At 37.5% G+C, this 18,919-nt stretch overlaps 1 protein-coding gene across 2 annotated transcripts in view; it reads right to left on the bottom strand.

The window, feature by feature from the left end:
* Nucleotides 1-6,720: 6,720 nt before the first annotated feature.
* LOC139967371 (uncharacterized) overlaps nt 6,721-18,919 on the bottom strand; it is a 39,314-nt gene continuing 27,115 nt past the window's right edge. For both annotated transcript variants that reach the window (XM_071971081.1, XM_071971082.1), the window contains exons 6-15: nt 18,537-18,694; nt 17,598-17,787; nt 16,010-16,130; nt 13,133-14,308; nt 12,778-12,925; nt 11,586-11,760; nt 10,228-10,291; nt 9,245-9,344; nt 8,068-8,135; nt 6,721-7,132 (exon numbers count right to left, since the gene is read on the bottom strand). In XM_071971081.1, coding sequence (XP_071827182.1) covers nt 8,094-8,135; nt 9,245-9,344; nt 10,228-10,291; nt 11,586-11,760; nt 12,778-12,925; nt 13,133-14,308; nt 16,010-16,130; nt 17,598-17,787; nt 18,537-18,694 — 2,174 coding nt within the window. In that variant the 3' untranslated portion in view covers nt 6,721-7,132; nt 8,068-8,093. The remainder of the gene's footprint in view (nt 7,133-8,067; nt 8,136-9,244; nt 9,345-10,227; nt 10,292-11,585; nt 11,761-12,777; nt 12,926-13,132; nt 14,309-16,009; nt 16,131-17,597; nt 17,788-18,536; nt 18,695-18,919) is intronic.

Raw genomic sequence — 18,919 nt, 5'->3', positions numbered from 1 at the left:
TTTTTCTCTTTCATGCTGACTGGCCTTGCCAACTCAACCAGACTTTTAACTTGAGGGAAGTTGGCATCATTTGCAGGAATTTCAGAATTCCCAATATTTTATATCTCTACCAGTAGTGGAAAATCCTGTTTCGACAGTTTCGTGGCCATAAAAAAGTTGTTTTGTGGAATATTCAATGACATATATTCATTTGACTCGAGGCAATATATGAATACCTGCAGGGGGCGGCGATCTGTTTCAAATATTGGGGGGGGGGGACATCTGCTTGGATGCAGGCGAATTACTGTCAAAGCGGAGCGCCACCATTGGTTGGCGCGCAGCGTACAAGAAAATTTCTGGTTTTGATAGCCCCCCAGATGACCGGAAATGGCACTTCTTGGGCTTGAAAATGACCAACCAGATGTACACTTTTGCCTGAGAACCAAGTTTTTCCTAATAGTTTTTTTTTTTCATTCATAACCTTTTGTCAAGATTTTCACCAGTCACACATCATGTTCGACCTCATTGCATTTGTAGGTAATTCTACGTAACGCCCCACAATACCCGTCAGCCCCACTTTTCAAGGTTTTAAGCCCATTATTTGTTCAGAATTTGAATAATAAATTCACTTCAAAACATACCCATAATGTTGCACTAAATTTCATCTATGGACAACCAATATAGAAAACCCCCCTCAACCACTAACAGACCGGTCAAAATTGTACGAGTATAGAGGGAAGTATACTATGATGAAGAATGTTGGTCAAGGAATTTTCGAAATTTCAGACACAGTTAAATTATTGGTGTACAAATATTAAAACCTCATATAACGGCTACTATAAAACTTCGATATCATAGAAAATACCAAAAAATATGCTCGAGGGGGAGGGCGGTCTCCACCCCTTCACCCCCCCCCTCCCTTGGCTACGCACCTGCGGTTAGAAATCTTGTAGGAAACAGGCCAAATGGAAACCCAGTGAACCCATATCGATGTGGATCCTATGTATGATTGTACGTACTTACACTCATATACAAGATGCAAACCAAATTTCATTACGGATGCGGTCCGTCTAGCTCTTCATTTCGAGAAAAAAAAAGTAAAAACTACTTTCGGTCATATATAGTAACAAATTGTGACACGGTTAGACAGGCGCTTTGCGAGGAATTTGCCAAGGGAGGGGCAAAGCTTGTACCCAGACTTTCTAAGCGTAGCGCCACCATAAGTTGGCGCTAAGCGCAAAAGAAAATTTTGGCCGAAAATGTCTCCCAGATCGCTGGAAATGGCACTTCCCAGGCCTTGTAAGTTGCATCTAAGCATTTTCTATTTTGAAATTACTAGCGATATCATAAAAAAAATACAAAACATATGCTTAAAAAAAACTATGCCACCAAATATTGGGGGGGGGGGGGGGATATAAGATACTATATCCCCCCACCTAAAATATTGGGGGGACATGTCCCCCCGTCCCCCCCCCCATGATCGCCGCCCATGAATACCTGATACCTCGGCTCAGTACAAACGGAGCCAATCTTTTGATAGATTGTTGCGCTAGGTGGAAGCACTGAACATATTTTCAGCAGATATCGCTATCACGCAGCACAACAAGGTTCGTGGTGTATGGTCGCAATCGTCGCATCGACCATTGCCATGCCATGCTGTGTGACCATTCTCATGATTACTACAGATATTGTATTATTCTTATTCTGCCAGATGCAGACGAGAAAATTGTGTAACTCTATTTCCCAAATTATTGAACAAAAAATATTAGCGAATCGCACTGATGAGTGTTTTTTTTTACCCCATTCCCAGTGGGGGGGCCAGTGGGGGGGCCAGCCGATTTCATGGGGGGGCCTCGGCCCCCCCAGGCCCCCCCGTAGCTACGCCACTGGTAATAAGTGTTATATTTGCTTCATTGTAACTGAAGGAGAATAAGTATTACTTTCTTTATAAGAATATGACCTCAGGCTAAGCCTGTGGTATTCAAAATAAAGGTTTAAAGGTTTTAACGATAGGCTCAAAGTATATTACGATAGGCTAACGATTGGCTAACATTATATCACGGTCGAAAAATGATAGATTCCTATACTTGCCGCGTTACACTAAATTAAACATTTTTGTTCAAATATTTGAATTAATAATAACAGTTAACCAATTGCTCACCTACTGCAAGAAAAAGTTATGTAGGTGAATCTAGCTATTATAAAGGCAAATTTCAATAATCGACGAACAAATGGAACGGAAGGACGGGCGCCCTCATTTTGAAGGAGAGCAAAATAAAATAAAGATAAAATATTTAATAATAACTGTGACTGTTACTACTGCATCAAACACTAGCAGATCCTATAGCCGGAAGCTACAGCAATAACTTTCGCGACCAATCAGTTCTCGGAGATGATCGGGTAGACGGTAGAACGAAAGGAAATCGGCATCTCTTCGGCCCTCGGAGCTACCTATTGTTTAGAGCTGGTAAGCCAGTATGGCAAGCCACCTCGGACGATATATTGACGGAATTGGCTTTTAATTAGCATAAGGCATGGGAACTTCACCTCAGGTTTTACATGCAAATTAATCTTGTACCGCCGTATACCAGCTGTGAAATACATATTAAACGGTATGTAGATACTTGTTTTGAAATTTCAAGAGGCATTAAACAACTGAGGTGTATGTATTAATGGCATAACCATATTAATGCGTATACTGCTCATGTTTATTCATGTTATTGCCAACACAATCAGTTACGGTAGATGAAAATTCAAATTTGACGAAAGAGAGGAGATGAACTGGGAGCTTTGTTTGAGATAATTAGTGATAATTTAATTAAACTTCTAATGTTCCACTTGGTCATGCATGGCATCACTGAAAACAAAATGATAGCAAGACATTAACTCGTGTAATATTGTATCAAGTTTTATTTCCATTCTTGATATCAAGGAACATTTGCATTTTTAATATTACCATATTCATTTACACGCTATTATATATTTTCAAATTAAAATACATTTCTGAAAACCCAAAAAATAAATATTATTATCACTATTAACATTGAAAGGGGGAAAAAAAGCAAATTATATTCACACAACCAACAGTAGGAATGGCATTGGACTATGATACATTATTCAGCAAACACTTTATGACAGATGACTCGATATTTCAGCTACAAATAAAATTCCATCATCTGACGAAATTTGCTATCAGATGTATGTCTTAAAACAAAGGACTCATATGGAATGATGAATAATACTTTAGGGAGTAAATGGTAGTGGATGTAGAGACCACCTTCCCCTCCTATACCCTTGTTGCATCTTCATATAGGCAATCCCCACTCCCCCGCCCCCCCCCCCCGCAAATAAATAAATAAACTTCTCTCCAATTCCTTCTTCTGGATAAATTGTGTGCTCTAATAACTATGCCCATTGTGCGGAAAAACTGCACAAAAATGTTCCATCAGTTCAGTCGGGTAGCGTTTTCACAAGTCAATTTTCATATCAATAATTTTTTTATTACACACTTGTTTACACTAAAACCGTGATTACAATATGTAAGGTATGATCAACGCAATGCATACATAACACATAGCGCATTTTATTAAGAAAATGGATTTACTGACGACTAACATAACGCTCTGTTAAACCATGGCATGATAACAGAATATCCTCATACTTAACCGATTCCTCGTTTTCACAAGTCGTTAATCAAAGCCCTTTTCAAACAACTTTCATTACAGGTAAAAATGATAAATTATGCATTTTAGATACACATGCCATTGAGATAATATACCGAATTAACCCCCCCCCCACCCACCACTACCCCACGACCAATCTACTATCCCACACACACAACCGCTATCTTTAATGTTCAGAAATCACAAACACGCTTGTTTTGTTTTTGCTTTCAAAGAACATATTTTGGTACGGATGCACACTACAGAGTAAAAGTACATAGGTTAATATGCTCTCTCATCTTCACACTGTGAGAATGTCCATTCCTATATATATATATATATATATATATATAATCGTCCAAGAAATGAATTCAAATTCCTTCTTTCATAAGTGTGAAATATCATAGGTTTGAGCTCTTACAAGATAAAAAAAGAACAAAAAGAAATTTAAAAAATCTCATTATATTTTGAAGTGAACTATTTCGATTAAGTCACTACTACTTTGGTATTAACAGACATTCTTCATAAAAATGTGTCACCTTGTTTGAAAACCCTCAAGGATTGAGTTATCAATCTTAAAAAAAAACATGGAGAATGCAACACTTTGCTGAAAGGCACCGGAACAGACAAACATACATACATACACATATACAAATACACACACACACATGTCACAAGAGTAAAATATCAAATTTGTCATTGTGAAATAGATCGGAAGTCATTTTAACAAGTCATATACAGAAGTCAAAGAATGGCCTGCTTGATGGGCATTTGCTTTTCCTTCTTCCCTGAATGAAACAAACACAGAATGCTAAAACAATGACTTGCCAAGAAGGTAACAAAGACATTTCAACTGTCAATATTTATATATTTTTTTTTTGGTATTTATATATTCATTTATGCATTTTTGTGTCGCAAGGAAAGAATATAACCAGCTGTCGATAAAAACATTGATAAATAATAAAACTGAACATGCAATATGTATTGAAACACACAAACACAACTCCCAGGATTATTCTGGAAGACAACTTAGACATGAAACTTCTAGGAATAAGATCTTATGCAAAACAAAGTCAAAGGGGTTGGGGGTGGTAATTCATTAATTAAGCCACTAGGATATAAAAACCAGCCTGGTTAAACATTCTTTACTTGGATATATATGCTAATGTTGCAACAAATAGTATGGTAGGGGTATACCAACTTGGTACCTGATAAGAGTTTACCCAGTTGGAAGTTTAAAGCAACTGTATTGAACGTATGAACATCATGTTTCTAGTAGATAAAGGTTAGGAACTGTTCATACTATCACTACAAGTGCTTCAATGCATTGTATCAGAGGACAGTATAGAGTGGTATTAGCATGAGGAAATTATCCAAACACTCTGTAAGTGTTCACCACTGTCTTTAATATTCATACTTTTGATGAATATTCATAAAAAGAGTGATATTTGCACTCAGTTTATCTAAATCTTTGCTCTCAACCTCTTATGGAGAAATCCTTAAATTTATGTATGTCTATTGGTGATCATAAGGTGGTAAGTTTTGGCACGTCTTTTTCATGGGTGAGGTGGGGGGAGGGGGACTCACTCTTAACTTCTGTTTCAACGTCCCAATTTTGACATGAACAGAGTAACTTAAAAGGACATGCACCATGTAAGAAAAAGTCCACAAATGTTATCATCACAAAGCTGCACTGGAAGAACATAGTAATTAACACTAATTAATATACAACATCACACACTTGACCTTTTGTTGCTGGAAACAAGAAAATTTCCCGTACCTGTTCGGAGATCTATAAAGCAGGATTCCAGATCCTCGGCTTCAATTCGACTTAGAAGCACCATGCTAACACTGACAATATCAAATATGAACATAAGTTCATTTTTCCAGACTGTGTTAAATCATACCAGTGAGGCAGTACAGTATTTTACTATTACAATGTATAACCATATAGGACAATTGAAAATTGAAATATTTATTTCCTCCTCTCAAATGAAAACCTTTGAGATCAAAAAATGAAAGACAGTAATGTTGTTGTTTTCGATGAATCTTAAAAAAAAACTATAAAAAAACTGTTGTGTCATCAGAATCAATCCTGTACGTTACTTTAGAAGTCTAAGAACCCAATTACCAGGTAACCATTAATGCTATTAAAATATGCTAGACAGTTAAGTAATGGTCACTTTGGCTTCTTTCAACAAACCTTTGCTGTATTCCAAAAATCATCTTTCTACACTAAGAGATTTAATTGTTCAGTTGAACTTTCTTCAAGACTGAAATAGTTTGAAATGGCAGTATTTCCTCCAAATAGGAATTGGGGCAGTGTTCTCTGGGCACATTTCTGTTTGTTTGCAGATTTCAAAACATTAGTGTCGTCTACCAACAGCCAAACTTGAAAGTGCCTTACAGCTTTGTAAACTTGCAATTACGTCCTTCTTATCCAAATGTCTTATGACCTTACTTCCATTTAATTCTGTCACAATAATTTCCACATTCATCTTGATATTTTAGAAAGAATATGATCACATTAATTCAAATTTGTTAGTGTTCAACATGACTTGCAAATGTAAATTCAAGGCTTCTGTTACAAAAAAAACCAAAGAATTTCTGTCATGCAAGTGTTCCAAGAAACTATTTGTAGATGAAAAAAACATGGAATATGGAATAAAGAAGACTGTATTCTCCTTTTCTAATAAAGAAAAATGTAGACATCAAAAAGGGGGGGGGGGAGGGGGGCGCTGACATAATTGTCCTTGGGGTCCCACCTGTCTCTCGGTTGTGCTGATTAAAGTTGGAATCATGAAGCAACTTATTGAGATAAGATATACTCTTTGAAAGCCCACTCTATCGTTTGGTCTGGTCAAGAAAACTAAGTGAATTGAAAACCTGCAAACTAATTACTTGAAGAAAGGATTTTCTGTGTTGTCGCCACATAAAACCACTCTCAAAAATAATGATGCTTTTTGGTGTTTTAAATGATCAATCTTGACATTTCTAACATTCCTACATATCCACTCGAATAATGTTAAATGAGGATAGAAACCCTTGCAGCTTGGTCTTGAAGGAAGTTTTTAAATTAAAATTTTAAATTAGCGAGTTCCATCCAATCCTTACTAACAAGTAACTTCAATATTTCATTAATAAAAATAGGTAAAACTTGTGAAATTATTATCTCAAAAAATATGTGAAGACATGGCTGGATATGTTTACAGAACTTCGGGGAGATATGGAACACGATCCATTACTATAGTATTGTATAAATTATCTGCATTTGCCTTCATAGCCTACAGAAGCAATTCCTACAATATCTAGAACCTGGAAGAGTTTTTCACCTGACACGTACAGTCACACCATACCTCTTAGTCCAAGGAGAGTTTGCCTACAATGGATTTTGAGGTGACATGACTGAGTAAAGTATCTGCAGAAGGCAAGAGAATATTGAAGCCGTAGTAAACATCCAATCCTGTTATTTCTTTCAAGAGTTGTAGCACCTGAAAGGAGAGGAAAATGTTGCAAAATTAATATTATGTCTTTTTCTTTCATTTGGGAAGAAGGGGAGGTGGAGACGGGCAGAAGGGAGAATGGGAGGAGTCTGAGGAGGGACTGGATGGGAAAAGGGGAAGGAGGAGAGGGGCAGAACCAATGTTTCTCTCACGCCCTCATAGAAAAGTAATTAAGAATCCTTGTTCTTTGTTCACAGTTATGTTGTCAGAAGGTCTCCCTTTGAACTGCCAATGACTAAATCACTGCATAGCAGTTCTTCCATAAATAAGGAACCCTTATTTGTGAAATTCTTTCTTCTCATTTTGTCACAGGAATAAGTACAACCTTAATTGTTGCAGCAGATGGATTGTACACATAACTTTAACTGCAGTCTACTCGATCAAATTTGTGACAACCCCTGCCCAATAGTTACATGTATAACAAGATAAAGCCAGTCAGGACAGCAACATAAATAACATTTGAAGGCAAAGCCAATCAGCAAACCTTTGAATTTTGGTTAACCACCTGTTAACTTAGGTTTATGTGTGGCTTAACAAGAGGAACTGTGAAAACTGTTGGTTGGCTATGGCAACTGAACGATAACAGCATACTAGTGCAATCCAAAAAGTTATATTGAATTTGTAATTGCACAATGATCAAAATTTGTTTTTCACAAATAACATTTGGGAAGAATAAAGTAATCATTTCTAATTACAAACAAATAATATCTAATAATAATAATAAATTAATCATTTCTGTTTGCATGATTCTACAAGGCTTTCATAGTTTCAAAATAATTTTTAAAAAACTGAAATAAAACCAGATGCTTTAAATTGTTAAATGATAAGTATCAATAAATGCATATTCATTGCATATAGTTGTTGACATTTAAATGTTTCCATAAAATGAAGTTAAATTAAACAAAAACTTCCAACAATCTCACCTTTTCCGAACTATGGCGACTGTCCGTCATTCGGGTGGCCATCTTGATTTAAGCCTGTCGCTGAGTTTCTGTTGAGCAGAGACATTGAAATGAATAAATTGATTATTTCATACAAAACATTTAAAAGTTAAGATATGACACAAAAGGGGGCAAAGTTGGAAACCAAGATTAAACTACTTAATTGTTTAATTACAATCACTGTGTATTTTCGAGCCGTCCAAACATTAATGAGGGTGTGAAAATACGTAAACTTAAGACATAAAAATGTTATCAACTACTAGGCAAACCAAAATCTGCACCTCTAGAAACCTTGAAAGAATTTCTGGTGGCTGAAGTTGTTTGCTTTAGCAAAACTGCGCAAAAAATATTCTGTATCTTTAGTCAAAAATCCCACATGCTGATAGCATTTGTATCACAAAGATATGAAATTTGTCAAAATTTGTGATATTCTGTTTATGCATCTGGCAACAGCAGAATGGATGATGTCATCAGAACACTTCAGCTGAAAATGTCTTTGTGTTTCTTTAGAATTTGTCAATCATTTATCCACAGAGGAAAAGAATAATTCTACAAACAAAATACATGCAATTGATGCACTTATTAATACAGAGAACTTTTGACAGCTAAGCAAATAATCCAAATGAATCCGGTTTCAAGTATAAACCAACAAAAAGATTATGATAGATTTTGAAGAGCATTTGCCCCTGAGATGCCATCACATGTATCCTAAAAAAAACACATTTTTTGCAATATTAACTCATTAACTTGCGTGAAAAAAAACATATCGACTATCTACTTAGCTGACAGGTGCAATGAAGGATTCATGAATATGCATATTATAAAGAAACTTTTTACCTCATGACAGAGTCATGTCAATTAAACTACCTTGACGATGTCATTCATTACACATTTGCCAGATAAAAAATATTGAAATTGCCAGATACATAATAATGGAATTGCCAGATACATAATATTGGAAAGTGATTGAAAAAATCCATATCTTCACAACCATCATAACATCATGATACTGTCATCTGTGGGTGTCTTTGCAATATACTCTTCACAAGATTCAGATTTACTATTTTACAAGCTGATTAAAGATTTGCAAATCTGGAAATTTTTAAGAGATTCAGAAATTTCTACGGTCAGAAGTGTGACTCCCATGGGTAAAGATTACCTTTCTGTAGATCTGAGCTCTTAATCTATTAGTTTCGTTGATAACTATTTTCTTCGTCTCCTCCTTCTTTCTGACAACTTCCGGCAAACGACTGTAAATTCTGAAATCCAAAAGAAGACAAAAAGAAAACGAATGAATGAGTTTTTTCAGGAATGTTGTGGCGGAAACTGACTTACTAGCCTGCTTAAATATTCGTGAGTGGAAAAGAGAATTTTTTAAATAAAAAACCATATTTTAATGCCAGTGGTCTCTTAATAAAATCGGTGCTGGGATGATCAAAAGTATAATAACCTCAAGTTAAATAGTAACTAATAGTGAAATCTGATATGTGATGAAAGAGGCAGGACGCAGCATCATCCAAGCAAAGAGCTTATAGCAGATTTCTGTATTTAGTGACCAACATTCCAGCAAAATTAACAAAACTGTAACCTATTATTCAAAATAAGATTAAGCTTAATTCTAGAATAAATAATTCTAAAATAAGAGTGATTGTAGGATACTTCACCGTTTTACACATTGTGTTGCCCACAACACTTACATTTATATATAATGTTCAACACAAGCATTTAGGCAAATCAACAGTGGATGGTTTGTGGACCTCAATAAATAACATGTTAAACGTAAAACAAACTATATAAGGCATTGTATAAACTACTGGCATTGTCTATTAGTCGCCTCACTAGACAAGTGACTAAATGACATGCAATGAAAAGTACTACAACCCTCTGTATGGATTTGATAAAGCTTCTGCTCCACCCACCCCTCCCCTTGCATTACCAACCCCATCCCCGTCTCACCAACCCCATCCCCCACCCCCAACCTCCATCAAATAAAAACATTAAAAATAATGAGACAAGTAAGCAAGAGGATGGTTTACACTCACTGCCTGGCCATACATTGTATTAACAATCTGTTTCTGAATAGCGCCATCTTTTACAGGCTAGGCCTATAGTGACTCGTCTTCCCTAACACAGTCTACTTACTTTTGCGTTTGCTCTTTCATCTCCTTCCTTGTGAGGTTCCTCTTGATAGGTTTATGCAGTTGATCTTTATAACGAGTAAGAAAGAAAAAATTACACAAATAGGTAGATATTTACTTCTTTCTCTGACAGAACATGTATTTAATGAGCTTAGTTCATCCTCAAAACTTAAACTTAAATGGTTGGAAACTTTTCATAGTATTATGTATCACATGCAAAGGGGAAATTGGAATTTTGCACAACTTTTTACTTTTATTTCACCATTTGAAATCAAATATGACTGGTCGAGCTCATGACCTATATTGCTTTTGGATTTTACGTCAAACAGTATCAAGTTTTTATTTTTTTAAATTTTTTTATTTTAAGAAAACAAACTCATTAAGTCACTTTACTTTATGAGCATGCTGACGTTTACCATTCTATTGATGTCAAGAGGATTACCTCATGGACAGCAAACTTTTTGATGCCTTTAATGAAGTAAGACACCTTCTAAGCTACTAGTCCAAAGTTTTGTAAACACTCATGTACTAAAGGACAAGAGGGTGAGGTTAAGTATTGATTATATGACTAACGTGATAGACGGAATAAGACCTTCTAGGCTATCAAGAATTAACATTGTCTTGGACTTAACTACTTTATGGATAGATAATGTGAATTTAACTATGGAAGATACCACTGTTACAGGGAATAATTCAGTGCTCGTATGTTGTATAGTACTCTTGAAGGCTCTGAACGTTCCCTCACAAAATACTGAGGTTCCTGTGTATCAAAACAGCTATGTACATCTGTGCACTTGCATAGTAAAATGCCCATTTTACATAGTAATGTGCCCATTTTACATAGCATTTATTGCAATTGTGATACTGGATAAATTATTCCATATGATTTGATAAGTTAATCAGGTATATTCTAGGCTACCTTAGATTAGAATTGAATGGATACTCACTGCTGTTTTGATGTGTGAGAGGGTGGGTGATCACAGGTATGGACAATATGACCGTTTTGGATTTTTGGTATAGGAATATTCAAAGGGACCTTGAATTACAATTTGTTGGTACTCACTGCTGTTTCGATGTGTGAAAGGGTGATCACAGGTATGGACAATATAACCGTTTTGGGACAGGATAATTCTAAGGGACCTTGAATTACAATTTGGTGGTACTCACTGCTGTTTGAATGTGTGAGAGGGTGATCACAGATATGGACAATATAACCGTTTTGGGATATGAATATTCACAGGCATTGGACAAATATGAAACATATTCTAAAGCTACCTAGTGAATGAGTGAAAGTATGGACAGGGATGGTGATAAATGAATAAGATATATATTCTTAGCCACATCTGGACAATCAGGACTCACCGCTGTACGGATGAGCGAGACGATTGGCTTTCTTTGCCTTCTGCTCCTCAAAGAGTCTTATCCGCTCTATCTCCAAGGATTCCTGGATGTGTCGCTCCTCAGCAGCTAGCTTCATCTTCCGCTGCCTCTCGCGACACTGGGAGATGAAATCTGGTCGGTGCCTCATAAATGCGTCCTAAAGTAAAGTAGTAAAGATGACGATGAAAAACAATAAAACAAAACATTTATGGTGAGATTGGTTACTGCTTTTACAAGAGTGTGACCTACTGACCACAAACAATTAACAAGTGTTGGCCAAATTCAAACATGATGTCAACCGATGAAGCTTGAACAAGCTCTCTGAGTATAAAAAGCCAACCTTTAATTACACTTATGTTTCTGCTAGTGAAAGTTTGCCCATAGTTAATTTGTCAATGTAATTTAACATCAAAAACACTGTACGATTTAATGAGAAGGCTGATAATCCACCAACATATTTTATACTTCTGGCGCCTTTCTTGAAATATTAATACCTAAATCTAAATCATATGATATGCTTTGCATAAAGAATAAAAAAAAAATTCTCTGTTAATACAGTTAAAAACTATTAGAACAAAGCGATCGTTCGACAACAGTACCACATAGAGATTATACTTTAATAAGAGAGCGTTGTGGTCAAGCGGTTAGGGCAGTAGACCTGTGATCTAAGTATTGCAGGTTGGAGTCCTGGCCAGATCATTATGTTGTGCCCTTGGGCAAAGGCACTTTATCTCCATTTCCTCTCTTCACCCAGGTGTATAAATGGGGACCTGTGAGATAAAACTTTCAGTTGGGCGCTGTTTAGCTGCTGCCATATGAAGGGATTTGTCTCTATGTTTGACTGGTTATCTTTGACCAGGGTAATATTGTGATGTGCCTTGAGCACCGTTATCGGTGGATATGTCTGCGCTTTACAAATCCTCAATATTATTATTGTTTATTATGAAGAAGGTTAGAAGGGTCACTTTTGTTTTCCTTGAAATAATTTTTTGCGTCCCTTTGCTAGTTTGCTTATTTCCTCCCAAGAACCCAGAAACAATATCACTTAAAATGAGAGACATACAACTAGGAAGCACAGGTAACTGTCTGAATACTTAAAACCAATTATTATCTGTTAGGATCAATGTATCGAGCCGTATATCTTTGTATACACACCTCCACGCTACAATCGTACCTGCAATGATATTTTTCCCGTCCTGGGGTCATGCTGAATGGCAGAGATGATGATAGGTTTTGGCCGTGGGGGCGGAACAGGTCTCTCTTCTTGCCAGGGCATTCTCTTTGAGAATGGCTGGAACCAGGCAATGCCAGGAGGAGTCAATCTAACAGAAACGAAGAAGAAGAAAAGAAAACGAAAACAGTGATAAATGCAGCTGATCTTTCCAATATTTTGACTGCGCAAGATTACCCTTTTCTGGCAGAGCAGAGTTGTATGTTAAATTTGAGAAAGTCAACAAATGCACACAAAAAAATTATATATCAATATTTAACCAAGAAATGTAAAACAAAAAAAACAATTGGTTATATACCTTGGCGTAACATTTTCTTTGTTCACGACTTTCGAAGTCCTTCTCTCTACGACGGCCTTCTGCCTATCCCTAGATTTCTCCGGTAGGTCCGTCAAGACCCCCTTCTCCAACGAGGTCTCTTCTTTTCTACCAGCATCCTGGCTCAAGTCGATGGTGAAGGCCGTCCCTCTTGGAAACTTCTTGCTCGGGGGAGAAGATGATGACTTATGATTCCGGTTATCCTCCGGCAGTATTCTCGGACCTTTACTCGTTCCCATGACCGGGATTTTAGACGATGCCCTCGGAGCGACGCCGAGCGGTCTCTTGAATCCTTCACCGTCCAGTTCTAAGGTCAGAGCGGTTCCATTCTCCGCTTCTCTCCTTCTGCTCTCCTGCGCTGACTTGGGTCTTCGTAGTGTCGGTCGACAGGAGCAGAGTACGCTGACGTCCGACTCTGCCTCACTGGTTCTGTACTCAACCTCGCTGTCGTCTTTTGTCTTACGATGTTTCGACCTCTCCCCCGCGGGAATCCTCTTAGGGTCTGCCGCCGTCAGGGTACTCTCTGAGGTGCTAGCAGAGACCGAGTCGAGGTCGCTCGTCCTCTGGGTGGTTCCAGAAACAGACGATACGGTGGAAGGAGGAGAGGGTCCTCTGTCCCTACTCTGAACGATATCAGCAACCTCTCGGACCAGCTCCGAATCGGGTTCCGCGGCGGGCGTGCTCGCGTGCGTCGGTCGCGGAAGGGTCTTCTTTTTGCTCAGGACAAGTTTCGGCTTTCTCCCCTTCTGCCCGGATGACTGTTTCCGGTGATGTTCTTTCTGTTTCTCGATTCGCTGCTGGAGATGGAGGAGTTTCGAACTCAGTTTCTTGATGCCCTGACTGCCCAGAAGCAGCAGTAACTGTTCAGAGTCTAGGCTTAAATCTGAGAGAGCTGCCGCTTCAAGACTGGTTTCCGAAGCATCCGTACCAGAAATGTCTTGAGCGGTGGCCTTCCTCTTTGTCGGTGTCGGCGCTCTCGCAGGGACTCTATCCTGCGATCGCATTTCTCTCGTAGGAATGCCGGAAGATGGAATGTTCCTGCTGGTTTTCTGCCGCTTAGCCGGCTGTAGTTCGCTAGACTGCACGACATCTTTATCGACTTCAGTAGGAGCGGGGGAGGTCTTAGCGGCCGTTCTTGGCTCTCTTGCGATGCCGTAGCTAAGTTGAAGAAGCAATGATATAACAGAATGATAAAAATAAGAAGAACTAAACAGAGATTTAACTGTCCGGTTCCAACTAGAATGGAAACCTTTAGGTATTTATTAAAAGAAAATTCAAATAAAAAAAGAATTCCTCACCTGGTTGTCTAAGCAGTTGTACGAGATGGCAGCTTGCTGCCATAAGTACAATAAATTTAAATTAAACATGCCCCTGGATAAACATGCATACACGTGCAGGATTTCACAATGTACAACTACTTTTAATCACGCAATGTACGTTTTTGCTAAACATTGACTGATTCAAAAAGATCGAATGAATGAAAAAAATCCAAATCCTGTGTCCTGTCTTTGTTTACTGTTTGCATTAAAAATTAATTGGACACAGGCCTGAGCTCTGTATTTGATTTACTACTATTTAATATTCATGTAACACTGTCTACACCATAAAACGTAACTGCAAATATTATCGCAAAGAGAATGTAGGATCCTTTTAGAATATACTATTGGCAATTCTGGACGGAGGATATTGATGCAGATTTTTAGCCAAACTATGGATAGATAGCAGATTACATCTTGTTCTATTTATGTATATCTTTTAACTAGTAAAGGCTAAATTTGTTTTGATACATGCTATCACAAGAGCATGTGTGTGTGTGGGTTTACCACTGTCCTGAATATTACATATATGGATGTTAACGGTACAAAAACACACCAATACACAATGTCAATGGTACAGTATAGGCCTACTGCATGTAGATATGTCTTATACAAAGTCTTGAGTATTAACCAGTGGTAGGTCAAAGGATGTGTACCAGCGAATGGGCTCTGAGTCGTATCTAACAGTGTTAACATACAAGCTTGTGTCTGCCCACAATGTCAATGGTACAGTATAGGCCTAGTGCACGTAGATGTCTTATACAAAGTCTTGAGTATTAACCAGTGGTAGGTCAAAGGATGTGTACCAGCGAATGGGCTCTGAGTCGTACCATATCTAACTGTTTACATACAAGTTTGTGTCAACACACCGTTAATGGTACAGTATAGGCCTAGTGCACATAGATATGTCTTATGCAAAATCTTGAGTATTTACCAGTGGTAGGTCAAAGGATGTGTACCAGCGAATGGGCTTTGATAGCCACTGAGTTTTTCTTTTCTTTTTTAAAGGAATGCATTATGAGAAATGAAATTGATTTCCAAACAGGCTGACTGTAACAATTACTGCTTTGCTAAACTAATTTTTCATGTACACATAGAACCACACTACATGTGTTAGAACTGTAACTGAAGGCATTGGAAGCTATCGACTCAAGACACTAAAAGTATGGTATTGAAAGCTGACATCGAACAAAATGAGTATTGTTTACTATCTCACAAACTTGACATCAAAATGACTTCAATCACATGATGAGCGCAAGCATAGTTCTTTTCACTGTATATATACACATTGCCACGTGTAACAATAACGTTCACTGCCCGAACGCTTTTACACAACCTAGGCTAGGGACGAGGTTCACTCGCTCCCAATTCACATACATTTGGGAAGTAGAGTATAAACGTTTATGTCAATTTCAGTCAAAGACATCTAACATTGCTAACATCAACAAACAACAAAGGATAAACTCAGTTCCCCAGCACACATTTATGACTACGTCTGACGATGTTACAATGAGTAAAATGTTCTTTATATTGTTTAACTTACTTGTCCGTTTGCAATGCTAGTGTGGACTGTACTCTGGTTTTTGGTTGGAGAGATTCTTCTGGAGTGAAGTCCTGACCCTGTTTGGTCTTTACTGTTTCTTCAAATTCTGGCTCTGCTACATCTGCAAGGAGAATAAAGAAATGAAAACTTTTTCATAGCCAAAGTTTGAATGATCCTGGGTGATAATTCCATACTTCTTAATCTAATATAGAACAACATTACTCCAAGCTGTCTTAATAATCATATCATAATACTAACAATAATACATATCAGCCTGTAAGGTAGTTGTTTTATGATGCTAGGCAGCCACATGTGCACATAGAAGAAACCGAATGGCTTATTACTTACACACCTCACATCGGGTGACTATCCCATTTACTGTTTTAGATCATTTTGGACTTGTTATTAAAACAATTTGGAGGACCAATTCAGATGGAAAAATCGTGGATTTCTCCTTAGACTGCCAGGACTCAAACCCATGCCCTCACAGGTGCTACATTTCATTGCTTCTAAAGCCACCGCCTTTGACCATAGCACTGGTCATTAGCGTTGCTAAATTTAAATTTAAAACGTTCCAAAGTCTATATCCTAAGCTTGCTGGAACAGAGCTATAAAATGTTCAACTCCAGATCCGTTTGTGTGTAATAATCAGAGTGTTGCGAGCAGTCGAGATTTACTGCACGCTTCAGTTCGATTTAACCTTTTCACATTTATCAATTTTTTGTATTTACTTTCCGGTTACTCAGAAACATTTGCGACATTCCTCTTCCGGTCGAGTTGTTTACTGTTAGAAGTATCTACCGTTTTTTGTTATCAAAGCCTGACAGTCTTAAGTTAATATAACGTGTTTTATTTTAGTATACTGCCAAAGAAGTAAGTTGTTGGTTTGTAATGACATTTTATGTAAAAGTGGCGGGAAATTTAGTATGTTTAGTTTGGTCAAATTGCACGTTTTTTTGCGATCCAATGTAGTGTAGGGTTCACTTGCGCGAATTATCAATGTATCCTGCTTATGTATATGTATATGCATTGGTTCGTAGACTATGAGGGTTTTATTGAAATTTATTTGTAATTCAAGGATATCTGTGTAGTAACAATGTTTAAAGTGTTATTCAGAGTTAAGGACTTTTGCATAATCATTTCACTAATGTAACCTACTAAGTTTAAAGGTTAAGATTAATTAATTTGTTTTCTCTTTTTGTTTGATCCCAGATTGAATGAAACTCATATAGACAAGAATAAAGATAATTATTCAGATCAGTCATACAGTTCTACGCAGTTTACTAAAACCCTGTGTACTCTCTAGTCTTCGCCGGTCCACAGAGCTGACCACAATTTTAATTTCCTCTCTTGCGGACACTTCATCTTGTTAAACTTCACTTCGGGGTATAAAGGAAAGACATATCGATATAATTTCGACCTTAAGTCTGATGATTATTATACAGTGTGGAGAGGTGCAGAAGTTTGTGTGCAAAACAGACTCCGCAAGACCGCAATGAAGAAAAATGATAAAGGCAAAAAATTTCAAATGTGCCACCAAAAACATAGAGACTTTTGATCAGTAGACCATGTATATGTCAGTTGCTACCTTGGGCGATATTCCTGGCAGTATGTCCCACGGGATCCTTGATGAGACTGGTCAACCTCTGTATTCTGCTCTCGTCGATGCTAGATGTTCCCGAATTCCCATCCGCCTCTCGTTCCTCTTGCTTTCTCTCCCTGAGATGTTGATACTGCCTCCACATCTCATCGGCTTCAGATGAGTTAACTCCGTCATCCTTTGATGTAATCAATTTATTTGAGAAAAAAAAAAAAATATATAAATTAATTGCTTGATATGAACATTAGAAGGGTATACATAAGCATGAATCATATATATACAAAAAATGAAACAAATACTTTGCATAAGTCTAGTGCAGGGGTTCCCTAACTGGGTTGCATGAATCCCCAGGGGGTGCCCGAGTCCATCCCAGGGTGTTCGTGAGACGTTTCTGAAAGTCAAAACTAAAATCTGATATATCATATAATTTAGTAATGTACAAAAGTCGATGTTGCCATAGTAGTACCATACCATGCATTTTTCATTACATTATTACAATATTGACTTGATCTTTTACAAAGCACTGTTATGCATATTATAGTATAATAACGACTCAGATTGTGTCTCGAAAAGTTGGGGGTTCGTGGACAACTCTGACATCCACAGGGGTTTCGTGGGAGGATAAAGCTAGGGAAATCCTGGTCTAGTGGTAACCCCTAAATGATTATCAAGGCTTAGTAGATGAAAGTTGAATGACAGTTCTAAAAAATGTAGTTGGGTAAGATACAACAACACTTAAGTAAAATTTTAACATGCTGCACAGAAGAAACAGAGTGCAATAGTTTTGGGTTGACAGGTAACTCTATGCTAAGTAAATTATGTAAATATCGAGATCGGTTTAACATTAAACCAGTGACTGGAATTTCTATCTACAGGCTACAAGCCATATTGACAGAAAAGTTTCACTACGATTACAAAGTTACGTACGAGGAGAACGTCCGTGAGTACTTTTCGAGTGAATGATCCTGGAATGTTTGTACGTCTGCTGGCAGGATACCCCTCCCGAGTTTCTACCCGACTTTTAGAAGACACGGCCGTCGTCTGAGATGGAAGTCTACCATACTCAATGTCCTTTCCCAAAGAACCTGCTCGGGAAGCAAAAGGACACTATGGTAAATGCATTCAAACTAGCCTCATTGCTTCTCTTTCTCGGTGACTAAAATGATTTTTATTTCAAGGACGTGTACACCATTGTATCGACTGCAAAAATAATATTTGCTTTCAGATTACCAATTGGCTGCATGATACTACATTATACCAACCAAATTTAATCATAGCTTTTAATGTGAGTTAATCAATGCTTGTTTAAA

The sequence above is a fragment of the Apostichopus japonicus genome, chromosome 5, assembly GCF_037975245.1.
Source record: "Apostichopus japonicus isolate 1M-3 chromosome 5, ASM3797524v1, whole genome shotgun sequence".
Classification (NCBI taxonomy): Eukaryota; Metazoa; Echinodermata; class Holothuroidea; order Aspidochirotida; family Stichopodidae; genus Apostichopus; species Apostichopus japonicus.
This window is presented reverse-complemented; position numbering and strand designations above follow the sequence as displayed.